The sequence below is a fragment of the Oncorhynchus masou genome, unplaced genomic scaffold (assembly GCF_036934945.1).
Source record: "Oncorhynchus masou masou isolate Uvic2021 unplaced genomic scaffold, UVic_Omas_1.1 unplaced_scaffold_666, whole genome shotgun sequence".
Classification (NCBI taxonomy): Eukaryota; Metazoa; Chordata; class Actinopteri; order Salmoniformes; family Salmonidae; genus Oncorhynchus; species Oncorhynchus masou.
The window spans coordinates 234,394-249,554 of NW_027013106.1; the positions used below are offsets into that span (position 1 = coordinate 234,394).

The 15,161-nt window shown below is 39.9% G+C and overlaps 1 protein-coding gene across 2 annotated transcripts in view; it reads right to left on the reverse strand.

Moving 5' to 3' along the window:
• Window positions 1-14,910, reverse strand: part of LOC135536809 (gastrula zinc finger protein XlCGF52.1-like) — a 171,545-nt gene extending 156,635 nt beyond the window's left edge. Inside the window, exons 1-5 of one of the 2 annotated variants that reach the window (XM_064963043.1) lie at window positions 14,696-14,910; window positions 13,503-13,747; window positions 10,810-11,043; window positions 6,171-6,419; window positions 2,006-5,348 (exon numbers count right to left, since the gene is read on the reverse strand). In XM_064963043.1, coding sequence (XP_064819115.1) covers window positions 4,432-5,348; window positions 6,171-6,419; window positions 10,810-11,043; window positions 13,503-13,605 — 1,503 coding nt within the window. In that variant the 5' untranslated portion in view covers window positions 13,606-13,747; window positions 14,696-14,910 and the 3' untranslated portion in view covers window positions 2,006-4,431. Of the gene's footprint in view, window positions 1-2,005; window positions 5,349-6,170; window positions 6,420-10,809; window positions 11,044-13,502; window positions 13,748-14,695 lie in introns of those variants that run through there. The other variant, XM_064963045.1, reaches the window with a different exon arrangement.
• Window positions 14,911-15,161: the final 251 nt, after the last annotated feature.

Below are 15,161 nucleotides of genomic sequence, written 5' to 3' on the forward strand. Positions count from 1 at the left end.
CTCCGGAGCCCAGGATCAACAACCCGCCGTGTTACTCTGGGGAGCCCACTGAGTGCCGCTCATTCCTCACTCAGTGTGATGTGGTGTTCTCTCTCCAGCCCAACACCTACTCCAGGAGCGCAGCCCGCATCGCCTACGTCATTTCTCTCCTTACCGGACGGGCGCGTGAGTGGGGCACGGCAGTCTGGGAGGCGAGGGCTGAGTGTATTAACCAGTATCAGGACTTTAAGGACTGTTTTTTATTAAAGAACTCTGTTTTCTGTTAAAACCGCGTTTGGGTCTTCACTCAAGTTCATAACATGTGCAAGTAGAGATACTGGGGTGCAAAAGATAAAAAATAAATAACAATATGGGGATGAGGTAGTTGGGTGGGCTATTTACAGATGGGCTGTGTACAGGTACAGTAATCGGTAAGCTGCTCTGACAGCTGATGCTTAAAGTTAGTGAGGGAGATAAAAAGTTGAAGTCGTAAGTTTACATACACTTAGGTTGAAGTCATTAAAACTCATTTTCAACCACTCCACAAATTTCTTGTTAATATAGTTTTGGCATGTTGGTTAGGACATCTACTTTGTGCATGACAAGTAACTTTTCCAATAATTGTTTACAGATTATTTCACTGTATCACAATTCCAGTGGGTCCAAAGTTCACATACACTAAATTGAATGTGCCTTTCAACAGCTTGGAAAATTTGAGAAAATTGTCACGGCTTTAGAAGCTTCTGAAAGGCTAATTGACATCATTTGAATCAATTGGAGGTGTAACTGTGGATGTATTTTAAGGCCTACCTTCAAACTCAGTGCCTCTTTGCTTGACATCATGTGAAAATCAAAATAGCTCATCCACGTTCATCTGTACAAACCATAGTACGCAAGTATAAACACCACGGGACCACGCAGCCGCCATACCGCTCAGGACGAAGACGCGTTCTGTCTCCTAGAGATGAATGTACTTTGGTGTGAAAAGTGCAAATCAATCCCACAACAACAGCAAAGGACTGTGTGAAGATGCTGGAGGAAACAGGTACAAAAGTATCTATATCCACAGTAAAATGAGTCCCATATCGACATAACCTGAAAGGCCGCTCAGCAAGGGAGAAAGAACGAAGAAGCCACTGCTCCAAAACCGCTGCTCCAAAACCGCCATAAAAAAAGCCAGACTACAGTTTGCAACTGCACTTGGGGACAAATATAGTACTTCTCTGAGAAATGTTCTCTGGTCTGATGAAACAAATATAGAACTGTTTGGCCATAAGGACCATCGTTATGTTTGGAGGAAAAAGGGGGAGGCTTGCAAGCCAAAGAACACCATCCCAACCATGATGCACGGCGGTGGCAGCATCATGTTGTGGGGGTGCTTTGCTGAAGTAGGGACTGGTGCACTTCACAAAATAGATGACATCATGATGATGGAAAATTATGTGGATATATTGAAGCAACATCAAGACATCAGTCAGAAAGTTAAAGCTTGGTCGTAAATGAGTCTTCCAAATGGACAATGACCCCAAGCATACTTGTGGCAAAATGGCTTAAGGACAACAAAGTCAAGGTATTGGAGTGGCTATCACAAAGCCCTGATCTCAATCCCATAGAACATTTTTGGGCAGAACTTAAAAAGCGTGTGCAAGCAAGGAGGCCTACAAACCGGACTCAGTTACACCAGCTCTGGCAGGAGGAACGTGTCAAAATTCACCCAACTTATTGTGGGAAGCTTGTGGAAGACTCCCTGAAACATTTGACCCAAGTTAAACAATTTAAAGTCAATGCTACCAAATACTAATTGAGTGTATGTAAACTTCTGACCCACTGGGAATGTGATGAAAGAAATAAAAGATGAAATAAATCACTATTATTCTGACATTTTACTTTCTTAAAATAAAGTGGAGATCCTAACTAACCTAAAGACAGGGGATTTTTTACATGGACTAAATATCAGGAATTGTGAAAAACTGAGTTTAAATGCATTTGGCTAAGGTGTATGTAAACTTCTGACTTCAACTGTATATAGAGTATTTCACTTCAAACAGTTTATTTAATTAAATTATACACAAGAGAAAAGAGGTTGCCCAGCATAAATTCATGTACAAACATAATTTTTAATTACATTCTTGTCATTTAGCAGATGTTCTTATCCAGAGAGACATACAGGACAAATAAGTGTTAATTGCTTTGCTCAAGGGCACAATGACAGATTTTTCATCTAATCGGCTTGGGATTCAAACCAGTGACCTTTCAGTTACCGGCCCAACACTCTTAACCGCTAGGCTACCTGCCGCCAGATCAATTAACTTCAACACAGCTATTCAAATACATTCATCATCAATGACTACAATAATGAATATAGTATTAAAATACAATTTAATAAACAAAAGTAGTTGATTCATAGCTGGTTTATCATTAAACAAAAGTTGTTAAATAATAAAATAATCCACCCAAACTAATGCTAAAAACGGATCATTACACCATCTTTATATGATATACACGGATAGCATCGGCCCGATGTTTAATTTAACACCGATGTTAAAGCTGACATGCATACCTATATAACGTGGATAGAAGACGCCACGAAAAATACAGCCCTAAACAGAAAAAAAGCAGAAAAATACTAAGTGCCCACTTCTAACAACTAAACAAGTTCAAGTCAAGCAGTCATTTGAAATGTGTAAGAACATTTCAGCGAGACAACTCAAAGGCGAAATCCGTTAACGCCGAGATGACATTCATTGCCCTTGACAATCAACCGTCCTCTGTCGTGGATGACGTTGGCTTTCGCCGACTGGTCAATCCCCAGAACACAGTAGTTTTTCATATGGTGCCCTACCGGAGTTACACAGAATTGTTAAAACGCACATCTATGGGTGTCACTGCTATTAGCTTCACAACTGATATTTGGACCAGCGATGTCAGCCCCACGAGCATACTGAGTCTGACAGCACAGTGGGTCGATGAGGATTTCGTACTGAGGAAAGCCCTATTGCAACTGCAGCAGAAATGATACCCTCTGTCATGGCATTGAAACCCCTGCTCAACAGAACTGCCCGACACAGACCGTGGGTTTAACTAACAAAAGTACTTGATGCTGTGAACAAGCGATTTGATGGCATTCTCTCTGAGCCTCTTTACTGTGTCAATGAGGATTTCGCACTGAGGAAAGCCGTATTGCATGTTCAAGAATGTGCTGGTTCTCATACCGCTGCTGCCATTTCCAAGGTGTTTGAAACTTGAAAAAATGAACACACTCCTAGCGCCAATCCAACAACTGTGTCGAGAAATAAGCTAATCAACTGCGCCTGCAGCAGACGTGATACACTCTTTCATGGCATTGAAACCCCTGCTCAACAAAACTCCACTGTCTGTTTCGGCAGTTAACTTACAAAAGTACTCGATGCTGTGAACAAGCGATTCGATGGCATTCTCTCTGAGTCTCTTTACTGTGTTGCCATCATACTCGATGCTCGGTACAAGGACCGCTACTTCGATGCAGACAAGAACAGGGTTTATGTGACATGTTACATAAACAGCTGGACAAGATGGAAACGGACACAGTGAAAGAGCACATGAGGAAGGGAGGCTACGGACAGACAGAGCTGAAACTTCACTGCTTGACATGTATGATGAAATCCTGGTTGAGAATGAAAGGACTGAACAACGAAACAGCACAGCAAGTGAAAGAAATCGGTTTTGATGATGTTTTACTGGTAATGGGGACATATGTAAATGCCAACAAAATAACTTTTTGGTCGGTGTGGTTTGTAACTTTTACTAGGCAAATTAGTTAAAAACAAATTCTTATTTACAATAACGACAAACCCCGGACGAGGCTGGGCCAATTGTGCGCAGCCCTATGGGACTCTCAATCACGTCCGGATGTGATTCAAACCAGGGACTGTAGTGACACGCTGCGTCCGTGTTTGAACTATTTAACTGTATTAGAATGCTTAAAAGGCTACAAACATTTTAAATATCGGTGTAGTTTGTTGGCAAGGAAAATATTGGCCAAAAATGTCATATCGGTGCATCCCTAGTACAAAATATTTGAAACACATTCCTAATGCGTGGATGCATGCAGTGGTGTAAAGTACTTATAGTTCTTTAAATAATTTTTACTTATGTAGTTTTGGGGTTCTTTACTTTACTATTTATATTTTTGGCAACTTTTAGTTTTATTTCACTAAATTCCTAGAGTAAATAATACTTTTAACTCCATACACTTTCCCTGACACACAAGTACTCAACTTCATTTTTTTATGATTAGCAGGACATGCACTTATCAAGATAACTTTTGATACTAAGGTATATTTACAACCAAATACCTTTATACTTTTACTTGAGTTACTCGTGCCAAAATAAGAGCAAAGTAAGGCTTCTCTCCTGTGTCTGTTCTCTGATGACCTTTTAGCTCAGCTGTTTAAAACAAATTCAACAGTCAGATCAGTGGTAAGGCTTCTCTCCTTTATGTTTACCTTGGTGTCTTTTTAAGTGGCACATTTGAGAGAAACTCTTTCCACAGTCAGAGCAAGAGTAAGGCTTCTCACCTGTGTGTGTTCTCTGATGAACCTTTAGCTCAGCTGATGTTGTGAAGCATTTTACACAGTCAGAGCAAGAGTAAGGCTTCATTCCTGTATGTATACGTTCATGTGTTTTTAAGTTGCACAGTAGAGAGATACTCTTTCCACAGTCAGAGCAGGAGTAAGGCTTCTCGCCTGTGTGTGTTCTCTGATGGACTTTTAGCTCAGTTGATGTTGTGAAGCATTTGACACAGTCAGAGCAGGCGTAAGGCTTCACTCCTGTATGTATACGTTCATGTGTTTTTAAGTTGCCCAGTTGAGAGAATATCTTCCCACAGTCAGAGCAGGAATAAGGCTTCACTCCTGTATGAATAAGTTCATGTGCTTTTAAAAAACCCTGTCGAGAGAAACTCTTTCCACAGTCAGAGCAGGAGTAAGGCTTCTCTCCAGTGTGCACTCTCTGATGAAGTTTTAGCTCAGCTGATGTTGTGTAGCATTTAACACAGTCAGAGCAGGAGTAAGGCTTCACTCCTGTATGTATATGTTCATGTCTTTTTAAGTGGCCCAGTCGAGAGAAAATCTTTCCACAGTCAGGGCAGGAGTAAGGCTTCTCTCCAGCGTGCACTCTCCGATGAACTGTCAGATTCCCTGTTGTTGTGAATCTCTTCCCACAGTCAGTACAGGAATACGGATTCTCTCCTGTGTGTATTTTTAGGTGTATTTTTAGCTTTGATAGAATTGGGAAAATCTCTTCACAGTGTGGGCAGGGGTGAGACCTCTTAGCTCTGTGATCTTCCTGCTGTTTCTCTCTGGATGTAGAGAATGTCTCAACCTGGTCTCCTGTGTGAACAACATCAGAAGAACCAGTCAGTTGGTGTGATATACATGTCAATCAAATCGATATTATGAAACCCTTTTTACATTTGCAGATGTCAACGTGCTTTATAGAAACCCAGCCTAAAATCCCCAAAGAGCAAGCAATGCAGATGTAGAAGAAAAACTCCCTTGAAAGCAAAAGAAAGGTAGAGAGGAACCAGGCCCAGAGGGGTTACTAATCCTCTTCTGTCTGTACCGGGTGACATCATTCATATCAGTAGTCTGTACAAAACAAAAGGGGAATTAAACTATTCTAAAAGGGGGTAAGACTTGAAAGCTAAAAAGGGGCGTGTCATCCTCCACTCACTATCACAAGGGTTAGTAACTACACAGACTCATTTCATATCATCCTCCACTCACTATCACAAGGATTAGTAACTACACAGACTCATTTCATATCATCCTCCACTCACTATCACAAGGGTTAGTAACTACACGGACTCAGTTCATACCATCCTCCACTCACTATCACAAGGGTTAGTAACTACACAGACTCATTTCATATCATCCTCCACTCACTATCACAAGGGTTAGAAACTACACAGACTCATTTCATAGAACTTTAAAACACTGGCAGTTTGTCTACTTCAATTCTTTAGTCTACTCTCTGATCACTCCAGACAGACCAGTTAATAAAACTAATGCTGACAAAACTGGTGTCAAACTATGCAAGTCTCAGTAGGATGAAATAACATCTACCTTCTCATTGAAACAGTTCTAAAGCAACTTTTCCTGCACAGTGAGACGTGGGAATGAACAACAAACTTAGATAGAACCTGTTCTTACCATGAGAAACAGATTCCCCAATCTTCTCCTCCTCTTCTTCAGCTTTAATGTTGACATTCAGCTCCAGTGTTTGACTGCAGTCTTCCAGCTTCACTGATGCCATCTCTGGATCCTGCAGAGCAAACTGGGCTCCACTGTCACAATCAGGACCCAGTGACTGTAGGTTTGGACTCAGTGTGGAAGGAGAGAGGCAGGCTGGGTTTGTCCTCACTGTTGATGTTACCGGCTTCAGACTTAATTCTAGTCGTCCTGTAGTAACAATTAGAAACAGACCAAAAAGTTGTTGTCTTGACAGTTCAGGCACTTTCTTTACTCTCAAAAATATATATTATATTTCTTTTGGTTCAATTATCTAATTTAGTGCTTGACTTGGACTGAAATAGGTGCCGGTACTGTTTATATTTAGGTGCAGCAGCTCCACAATACTGTTGAGCTAATATTGTATAAGGGGAACATGAGCTCAAACACTAGAAATTTGAGGTGGCGGTAATCAGATCCTGTCCAATCTCCTGTCCATCTCATTTCAAAAGAGGAAGTAGGTAACAAAACATTAATTCATTCAAATTGGACAAAGTACACACTTTAAAATTAGTCTACACAACGTAAATGAACTTAACCTATAGTAGATTTCCCAAATGCGTAAATGACTCAAAAACCATTTAGTACAAGGTTGCAGTTTGTTTTAAGCAGTATTATGTAATATTTTCCTGAATAACTGTCTTCACATTAAAAAAACAATCGTATTTCCCGTTCACACTATAAATGACAGATAAATATAGAAACTGAAAGTGTCTGAATACTACGACACATGATAATCATTGCATTCAGCTTCAAAACTGTAGTGCGATCGTGAAATTGTCTCTGCACCAGCACTGAAGTCTGCTGACGCAGATAGAATGGGCGCCACCATGTTACCAGCTTGTGAATTTCACACAAAACCAATAACTTGCTAACCAAACTCAGAAATCTCAAATAGATTTTTTATTAAATTACCTTGAAGAAGTTATGTACATCCATTCAGACAAACCTTGTTTCTAGCTGTGTGACTTGAAACAGTTTCACGTTCACTTGGTTTGACACAAAAGTAACAAACCATTACCAAACGTGATAATACCTTAACGGATGTTACCTAGCATGATATAACATGTTGTTTTGATATTAGAAAGTTTATACACGCTTTTATATACCTGTAGTAATAAATAGAAACGGACACAAAAGGTTATCTTCTTGACTGCACTGATCTGGGCTTTCTTTATTCTGAAGAATGGTGTGTGCCTGCCTGGAACTTCCTGTTCCCCCACTACCACAGTGCAGCCTCAGATAAAACAATAGGGTAGTGAGAGGAAGCCCACTGGCCGGCAGTGGGAGAAGATGGATTTTGGCCGATATTCTGCAAATGTTCTAATCGATGAAACACCTGATCTTATTACAGTTCTGTTCCCAAAACTAAAATTTGTTGTGAACAGAGTGGACTAAGATTTGTATAATTTACCCTTTGCAAAAGTTTTAAATAATCACGTTATTTAGAAGGAACGCCGAGGCGAATTGAGTTATTGCACACAAGTTCTTCACAGAGTCGTTCGCGAACAGAAATATGCAGGATTTGTGCTAGAATGCGCCAATAGGAGCTCGGGCTTGGCACTGCCCACTATGACTCATCTGTTCCCATTGGAAACGACCGACTGTGGTCTATCTTGGTTTAGTTATAAAAACAAAATCTTTGTTGCAACCGTCCATGCATTCAGGGATCCTTGGGATGGCCCTACCCCATCATATGAAAAGGGTGGTGCTTCATTTGAGCCGGATCCAACCGCACCTCTCAGTTTTGTAGTCTTTCGTCCCGGGAACCCGTTTGACAGGATCAGGTAACCTACCTCGTGGCATGAAAAATGATTTCCACTGTTTGCAATGTAAACATCCTAATAAAACCAGAGTAATTACATTTGGATTCCTCTGTAATTATCAGCCTCCTAAAAAACGTAATGTGAAAACGTGCCTGATGTTCTAAGAATGTATTAATGTTGGGCCGAACCAGGTTTATGGTTTATGCAACATTGTAGCCTATTTAGACCAAGGCGTGGCCATTACGGTGGTGAGAGAGAAGCAGACCTGTATCTCTCACAGAACTAAAATGAGATTCACTTTCTATGATCTCTCTCCGTCTCTGTGTTGTTATAGACATGATCCAGCAACTCATCTCTCCAGCATTGCACTTCTTCATTTATTTCCTGATAGAATAGCTGTGGGAAGTGTGTTGCTGCAGGACTCTACAGTCCGTTCAGAAATAAATGAAGTAATTCCCAATACTACACCAGGAGTAAGACTATAATTTAGCCACAGAGGATCAATAGCTATTTATTTTTTTAAATATCCTAGCTGTGGATTGTGTGTAGCCAAATCACAAGGCATGATGTGATTTTTATACATTTGGTAAAATTTCTTAAAACCTGTTTTTGCTTTGTCATTATGGGGTATTATTGTGTGTAGATTGGTGGGGGACAGAAACAGTTTAATATATTATAATACGGCTGTAACGTAACAAAATGTGGAAAAAGTCAAGGGGTCTGAATACTTTCCCAATGTACTGTGTGCTGAATCCATTCAGCAAGGTTGCTTCCCCTCCTCTCTAAGGGGTGTTTTCCTCTCATTCTGAAGCCTGATAAATACCCAACAAAATGTGAAAGTTAGACCGATTTCCCTTCTGAAATCCGACTCAATAATTAGTGCTAAAGCCTTAGCCAGGAGATTGGATAGACTGCTCCCATATCTAATACACCAAGACCAAAAAGGCTATGTGAAAAACCATCAAGGTTTTCACAATGTGAGTAGTGTACTAAACATAGTGCACATGTGAAGGGTCCCCTGATACTGCCATACTCTCACTTGATGCAGAAAAGGCATTCCATAGAGTGGAGTGGTGTTGTTTCAAGTTCTTAAGAGATTTGGGAACTACTTCTGTAAAACGGATTAAGAGATGATATACTGACCCCACTACAGATGTTGCCACTAACAACTTAGTTTCACAACATTTTAAGATTTTTCGGGGGCACGAGACAAGGATGTCCAGACAGTCCAGGACTCTTTCTTTTAGCTATAGAACCCTTTGCAATTGCAGTAAACACCTAACTGTCAATTAGTGGAATTAAAACAGATTTTGAACAAAGAGTGGACCTGTATGCTGATGATTTCCTCTTATTCCTAACAGATCTAAATAACTTGTCCCTCTCCGAATTAATTAATAACATGTCCATTTTTGGGATTTAAAGTTAATTTAAAGTTAATTTTGTGAATACAGAACAAGGTTTCACATATCTTGGTATTAAAAATCACACCAGAAATTAGCTCCTTGAGCTCAGCGAATGATGAACCCATGGAAACGAATGCAACATAATCCATCAACAGATGGACATCATTACTTGTATCAATTATTGGTAGAATAAATATCATTAACATTAATATTCTGCCCAAATTCCTTCATCTATTTCAATCAATTCCTCTGGCTTCACCAAAATAAAATAGTATTTCTGTAATTGTTGATTGTCCTAATTGGAACTAATAAATATGTGTAAAAAACAAAAAAAACAATGAATGATGAGGCCACTGTGTTCTTGGGGACCTTCAACGCTTCAAGGGGCTTCCGAGTGGCGCAGCGGTCGAAGGCACTGCATCTCAGCGCTTGAGGCATCACTACAGACACTGGTTCGATTCCAGGCTGTATCTCAACTGGCTGTGATCAGGAGTCCCATAGGGCGACGCATAATTGAACCAGCATCGTCCGGTTAGGCAGTCAGTGTAAATAAAAATGTGGTTTTTACTCTGACATGCACTGTCAACTGTGGGACCTTATATAAACAGGTGTGTGCTTTCCCAAATCATGTCCAATCAATTGAATTTACCACAGGTTTGACAACAACCAAGTTGTAGAAACATATCTAATGGAAACCGGATGCACCTGAGCTTAATGTCGTGTCTCATAGCAAAGGGTCTGAATACGTATGTAAATAAGGTATATCAGTTTGGGTTTTTTTAAGTATAAAATGTCAAAACATTTCTAAAAACGTGTTTGCTTTGTCATTATGGGGTATTGTGTGTAGATTGATGAGTGTTAAATTTGATATAAAAATATAATCTTAGAATAAGGCTGTAACGTAACAAAACGTGAAGAAGTCAAGGGGTTTAAATACTTCCTGAATGGGAGAGGGGATACCTAGTCAGTTGTACAACTGAATGCATTCAACTGAAATGTGTCTTCCACATTTAACCCAACCACTTTGAATCAGAGAGGTGAGGGGGGCTGCCATAATCGGCATCCACATCTCCGGCGCCGAGGGAACAGTGGGTTAACTGCTTTGCTCAGGGGCAGAACGACCAATTTTTACCTTGTCAGCTCTGGGATTCGAACTAGCTGGCCAACTCTCTAACCACTAGGCTACCTGTACGTATTCATGTAAGAAGGCTGTGCAATACAAAAGGGGAATAAAAAACGATTAAAGTACATCATAAGTTATAAATTCTGAGGTGTATCATCAACTCAACATCACAAAGGTTAGTAACTACACACTCATTCTCCTGCAACTTATCATGCACAGTGGGAAGTTGGAACGAACAACAAACTTAGTTAGATAGAACCTGCTCTTACCATGAGAAACAGATTTCCCAATCTTCTCCTCCTCTTCTTCATCTTTAATGTTGACATTCAGCTCCAGTGTTTGACTGCAGTCTTCCAGCTTCACTGATGCCATCTCTGGATCCTGGTGTAAAAACTGGCCTCCATTGTCATTATCAGGACCCAGTGACTGTAGGTTTGGACTCAGTGTGGGAGGAGAGAGGCAGGCTGGGTTTGTCTTCACTGTTGATGTTACCGGCCTCATACCTGAGTTAGAAAGTGGAATAAGAGAAAAGGACACAAACATTATTGTCTAAAGTTCTGGCACTTTCTTCATTCTCTAAAAATATATGCTATTTTTTCTTGTTCAATTACCTAATTCAGTGCTTGACTTGGACTGAAATAGCTGCCGATAAACATTTTGGGTGCCGGTACTGTTTATATTTAGGTGCAGGAGCTCAACAATATGTTTGAGACAATACTTAACCTATAGTAGAAAAATGCATGAATGACTCAAAACATTTAGTACAAGGTTGCAGTATTTTTTAGGCATCACGGTGCTATTTTACTTAACCTCGTATTCACTGTTTTACTTCAAAAACCATTTGTATGTCCCGTTCACACCACAGTAACATTTATAGACAAAGACAGAAACAACTGAATGTGTCTGAATATGACACATGTAGAAAACCGATAATCATTACATTTGGTTTGAAAACAGCAGTGCAACTGTAAAATTGTCTCTCTGCTGCATCCACACTGAAGTTTGTTGATGCAGACCGAGTGGGCCCCGCCATCATGGAGCTCTACGGACAATTCCTTCAACCTCATGGCTTGGTTTTTGCTCTGACATGCACTGTGAAATGTGGGACCTTATATAGACAGGTGTGTGCCTTTCCAAATCATGTCCAATCAACTGAATTTACCACAGGTTGACAACAATCAAGTTGTAGAAATATCTCAAGGATTATCAATGGAAACAAGATGCACCTGAGCTCAATGTCGAGTCTCCTAGCAAAGAGTCTGAATACTTATGTAAATAAGTGATTTCTGTTTTAAATATTTTATAGATGTGAAAACATTTCTAAAAACCTGTTTTTGCTTTGACATTATGGTGTATTGTTTGTAGATTGATGAGAAACATTTATTTAATCAATTTTAGAAAAAGGCTGTAACGTAACAAAATGTATAAGAAGTCATGGGGTCTAAATACATTGTGAATGTAGTGTATGTATTCATATCAGTAGGTTGGTACTGTATGTATTCATATCAGTAGTCTGGTACTGTATGTATTCATATCAGTAGGTTGGTACTGTATGTATTCATATCAGTAGGCTGGTAGTGTATGTATTCATATCAGTAGTCTGGTAGTGTATGTATTCATATCGGTAGTCTGGTACTGTATGTGTTCATATCAGTAGGCTGGTAGTGTATGTATTCATATCAGTAGTCTGGTACTGTATGTATTCATATCAGTAGGCTGGTAGTGTATGTATTCATATCAGTAGGCTGGTACTGTATGTATTCATATCAGTAGGCTGGTAACATATGTATTCATATCAGTAGTCTGGTAGTGTATGTATTCATATCAGTAGTCTGGTAGTGTATGTATTCATATCAGTAGTCTGGTACTGTATGTATTCATATCAGTAGGCTGGTACTGTATGTATTCATATCAGTAGGCTGGTAACATATGTATTCATATCAGTAGTCTGGTAGTGTATGTATTCATATCAGTAGTCTGGTAGTGTATGTATTCATATCAGCAGTCTGGTAACATGTGTATTCATATCAGTAGGCTGGTAACATATGTATTCATATCAGTAGGCTGGTAACATATGTATTCATATCAGTAGGCTGGTAACATATGTATTCATATCAGTAGGCTGGTAACATATGTATTCATATCAGTAGGCTGGTAACGTATGTATTCATATCAGTAGGCTGGTAGTGTATGTATTCATATCAGTAGGCTGGTACTGTATGTATTCATATCAGTAGGCTGGTAGTGTATGTATTCATATCAGTAGGCTGGTAGTGTATGTATTCATATCAGTAGGCTGGTAGTGTATGTATTCATATCAGTAGGCTGGTAGTGTATGTATTCATATCAGTAGGCTGGTAGTGTATGTATTCATATCAGTAGGCTGGTAGTGCATGTATTCATATCAGTAGGCTGGTACTGTATGTATTCATATCAGTAGGCTGGTAGTGTATGTATTCATATCAGTAGTCTGGTAGTGTATGTATTCATATCAGTAGGCTGGTACTGTATGTATTCATATCAGTAGGCTGGTAGTGTATGTATTCATATCAGTAGGCTGGTAGTGTATGTATTCATATCAGTAGGCTGGTAGTGTATGTATTCATATCTTTTTCTGATCTTTTTCATCCTCCACTCACTATCACAAGGGTTAGAAAATACACAGACTCATTTCATAGAACTTTAAAAGACTGCCAGTTTATCTACTTCACTTCTTTAGTCTCCTCCCTGACCACTCCAGACAGGTGTCAAACCAGGCACGTGTCAGTAGCATAAAATAACATCTACCTTCTCATTGAAACATATATACTGCAACTTTTCATGCACAGTGGGAAGTTGGAATGAACAACAAACGTAGTTAGATGGAACCTGCTCTTACCATAAAAGGCCAACTTCTGCAAGTGTCTCCACCCCACTGCTCTATGCCAGTAAACAAACTTGGATAGACAGAACCTGCTCTTACCATGACTAACAGATCCCCCAATCTTCTCCTCCTCTTCTTCATCTTTAATGTCAATATTCAGCTCCATTGTTGGACTGCAGTCTTCCAGCTTCACTGATGCCATCTATGGATCCTGCAGTGCAAACTGGGCTCGTCTGTCACAATCAGGACCCAGTGACTGTAGGTTTGGACTCCTTGTGGAAGGAGAGAGGCAGGCTGGGTTTGTCCTCACTGTTGATGTTACCAGCCTCAGACTTAATCTGAGTCTGCCAGTAGTAATAAAGAGAAAACGGACAAAGTTATTGTCTTCTCAGTTCTGGCACTTTCTTTACTCTCAAAAAATATTATTTAAATCTAGGTGCAGGAGTACCACAATACTGTTGAGCTAATATTATACAAGAGGAACATGAGCTCAAACAATATACATTAGAGGTGCCGGCACTCAGCTCCTGTCCAAGTCGCACACTGATCTCATTTCAATAGATCTGGTAGCTCAGCATGGACAACAACAGATGAATTCCTTTACATTAGACAAGGTTTACGCTTTAAATCAGGCTACACAATTAAGCGCACTTAATCTACGGTAGATTTCCTGAATTCACATAAATGCATAAATGACTCAAAAACCATTTAGTACAAGGTTGCAGTATGTTTTAGGCAGCACTATGTACTATTTTCCTGAATAACCCTGTCTTCACTGCGTTATTTCAATCAAAAAACAATAGTATTTCCGTTCACACCATAGTAATATTTATAGACAGCGATAACTTAAATAGTCTGAATATTAGTACACATGTAGAAAACTGATAATCATTACATTAAGCTTTAAAACAGTAGAGCAACCGTGAAATGGTCTCTCTCTGCTGCATCCACACTGCCTGGACTGAAGTCTGTTGACGCAAACCGAGTGGCGCCGCCATTTTACCAGTTCGTGAATTTTACACAAAACTAATAAATTATAAAACGAATTCAGACATCTCAAGTAAATATATTCTTCGTGAAATTACATTGAGAAACGGTGTACATCCACTCAGACAAACACCAAAGGCTCTAACTATGTAACTTGTAAAATAGTTAACATTATCACGTTCTTCACTCGGCTTGACACAAAAATAACAATTTACCCAACGCGATAATACCTTAACGGATGTATTACCTAAAATGGTACGACATGTTCTTTCAATATTAGAATGTTTAAACGTGCTATTAAATACCTGTAGTAATAAATAGAAAAGGACAAGAATGTTATCTTCTTGACTGCACCGTTCTGGCGCTTTCTTTACACTGAATAATGGTGCGCTTCTGTCCGGAACTTCCTGTTCCCCCACTAACATCGTCCGTGCATTCCGGGATCCTTGGGATGACCCAACGCCATCACATGAGAAGGGGTCGCTGCCTCCTCCGGGACACATTTATTTTGCATAGAGTTGATTGTGGCCTGTAGAATGTTGTCCCATCCCAGCTAGCACAGTGGATCTGTGCCGATTCCGGCTGAGAGTCCGACTCGGCCGACGTCATGTGGCCCGAGTCTGGGCCGCCTTAGGCAGTATTACCGAGTTATCGGGCCCAAATGTATTGCTTGGGTCTCAGACCGACTGGGGCTACTCTCTGGCAGATGATTACACGGGCTGCTTTATGTAATTGACGTTTCATTATTATTTTATTTGTCCATATTTTATC